Raw genomic sequence first — 2,500 nt, forward strand, 5'->3', positions numbered from 1 at the left:
ACCCCGCCCCTTATCCATACTGTTACATTTAATCTAACCCCGCCCCTTATCCATACTGTTACATTTAATCTAACCCCGCCCCTTATCCATACTGTTACATTTAATCTAACCCCGCCACTTATCCATACTGTTACCTTTAATCTAACCCCGCCCCTTATCCATACTGTTACATTTAATCTAACCCCGCCCCTTATCCATACTGTTACATTTAATCTAACCCCGCCACTTATCCATACTGTTACATTTAATCTAACCCCGCCCCTTATCCATACTGTTACATTTAATCTAACCCCGCCCCTTATCCATACTGTTACCTTTAATCTAACCCCGCCCCTTATCCATACTGTTACCTTTAATCTAACCCCGCCCCTTATCCATACTGTTACCTTTAATCTAACCCCGCCCCTTATCCATACTGTTACCTTTAATCTAACCCCGCCCCTTATCCATATTGTTACCTTTAATCTAACCCCGCCCCTTATCCATACTGTTACCTTTAATCTAACCCCGCCCCTTATCCATACTGTTACATTTAATCTAACCCCGCCCCTTATCCATACTGTTACCTTTAATCTAACCCCGCCCCTTATCCATACTGTTACATTTAATCTAACCCCGCCCCTTATCCATACTGTTACCTTTAATCTAACCCCGCCCCTTATCCATACTGTTACATTTAATCTAACCCCGCCCCTTATCCATACTGTTACCTTTAATCTAACCCCGCCCCTTATCCATACTGTTACTTTTAATCTAACCCCGCCCCTTATCCATACTGTTACCTTTAATCTAACCCCGCCCCTTATCCATACTGTTACCTTTAATCTAACCCCGCCCCTTATCCATACTGTTACCTTTAATCTAACCCCGCCCCTTTTCCATACTGTTACCTTTAATATAACCCCGCCCCTTATCCATACTGTTACCTTTAATCTAACCCCGCCCCTTATCCATACTGTTACCTTTAATCTAACCCCGCCCCTTATCCATACTGTTACCTTTAATCTAACCCCGCCCCTTATCCATACTGTTACCTTTAATATAACCCCGCCCCTTATCCATACTGTTACCTTTAATATAACCTTGCATCTTATCTAAACTGTTACATTTAACTCCGCCCCTCATGTTAACCACAAGTATTTATTTACCTCTTATGCATTTGGTTTTCTTTGACATCATGTGATCTCTTTATTTGGAGATAATGACTCTCTGTGTGGTTCGGTGGAGTCTTAGAGCTTTAGGAATGGCTTTATAACTGAGTTCAGGCTGTACCGTGGTGTTCCAGTAGAAACCTGAACCTGCTGCTTCACCTTCACAGTGTGATTAAAGATGATGAAGTAAATAAAGGTGATCTGGGTGTTTTATAAGACATTATTTCATAAATAAATAAACATTTTGTGTTGTTGTGTGATGTTTAGTTTAATGCACTTACAGACCTGATCCACTGGGGGGGGTGATTACTTTTTCACAGCACTGTGTGTGATGATGTGTGTTACACTGCTTTTACTGATCTGACCTGATTTCATTAAATGCACCTGATGGTGTAAACAGACCAGGTTGCCACTGTTGGGCCCTTAAGCAAGGCCCTTAACTCTCAATTTCTCAGACAGTATAGAGTCACAGTACTGTAAGTATCTTTGGATAAATACTGAAAATGTAAATGTCTGTGCAGGTGCCCGGCTGGCTGATAGTATTAAATAATGACAGAATTTGATGATATTTCTTCATTATTGGTTTTAAAGTAAATGATGGAAAGTTTTAAATGGTAAAATAATCATATAAATGTTTAAGTTTCACTCTCACACACACTGAACCCCTCAGTAATGAAGGAAATTATCTTTAATGTTTATTATTATTATTATTAATCCGGATGTATCAGTAATGTTTAATACTCAGTGATGAATGATGATGTGAATTCTTGTGTTTTATGACGCTGTTTCTTTATGTATTGATTTATTCATGACTGGGGGGGGGGGGGGTGTTAGAGACGGAAACGAGGATCCCACGCAGTTTCCGGTGAGATCTGTTCTGTGTAGGTGTGAGGATCATCATCATCATGGTGAAGATCAGCTGCAAAACGGTAACCGGACACAAACCGGGAGGAACCGAGGAACCTCCTCAGATCTGCATCCACCCCCAGCATCACCCACAGCACGTGAGGCTTCATCCTCTCCTTTCATCTTCTCCTGCTTTGATGTGGCGGCTTAAGCTTTGATCCTGTAATTATAATCGCGCGTGAGTTATTCATCAGAACTGAGATCAATCAGGTACCGATCATCACCCGATCATTATGATCGATCACAGTCAGGGCTGATCTGATAGATCTGATCATCTGTAAATATAGATAATACCGCTGATCTGATGACGTAATGCTCCGGTGCCCGCAGTGACGTCATAAGTCCTGATTGGTTCGTTTATTCCGTTAAACAGATGAACCTGTGTGTTTATTATATATGATCATTATTATGAGGTGTTTTTACATGATCTCAGGCTGCTGTGA

The 2,500-nt window shown here is 41.1% G+C and overlaps 1 protein-coding gene across 1 annotated transcript in view; it reads left to right on the top strand.

The window, feature by feature from the left end:
- Positions 1 to 2,021: 2,021 nt before the first annotated feature.
- Positions 2,022 to 2,500, top strand: part of LOC134302478 (integral membrane protein 2C-like) — a 4,272-nt gene continuing 3,793 nt past the window's right edge. The window contains exon 1 of the mRNA XM_062987592.1: positions 2,022 to 2,155. Within this exon, the coding sequence (XP_062843662.1) occupies positions 2,057 to 2,155 (99 nt within the window). The 5' untranslated portion in view covers positions 2,022 to 2,056. The remainder of the gene's footprint in view (positions 2,156 to 2,500) is intronic.

This window comes from Trichomycterus rosablanca, chromosome 25 (genome assembly GCF_030014385.1).
Source record: "Trichomycterus rosablanca isolate fTriRos1 chromosome 25, fTriRos1.hap1, whole genome shotgun sequence".
Lineage (NCBI taxonomy): Eukaryota > Metazoa > Chordata > Actinopteri > Siluriformes > Trichomycteridae > Trichomycterus > Trichomycterus rosablanca.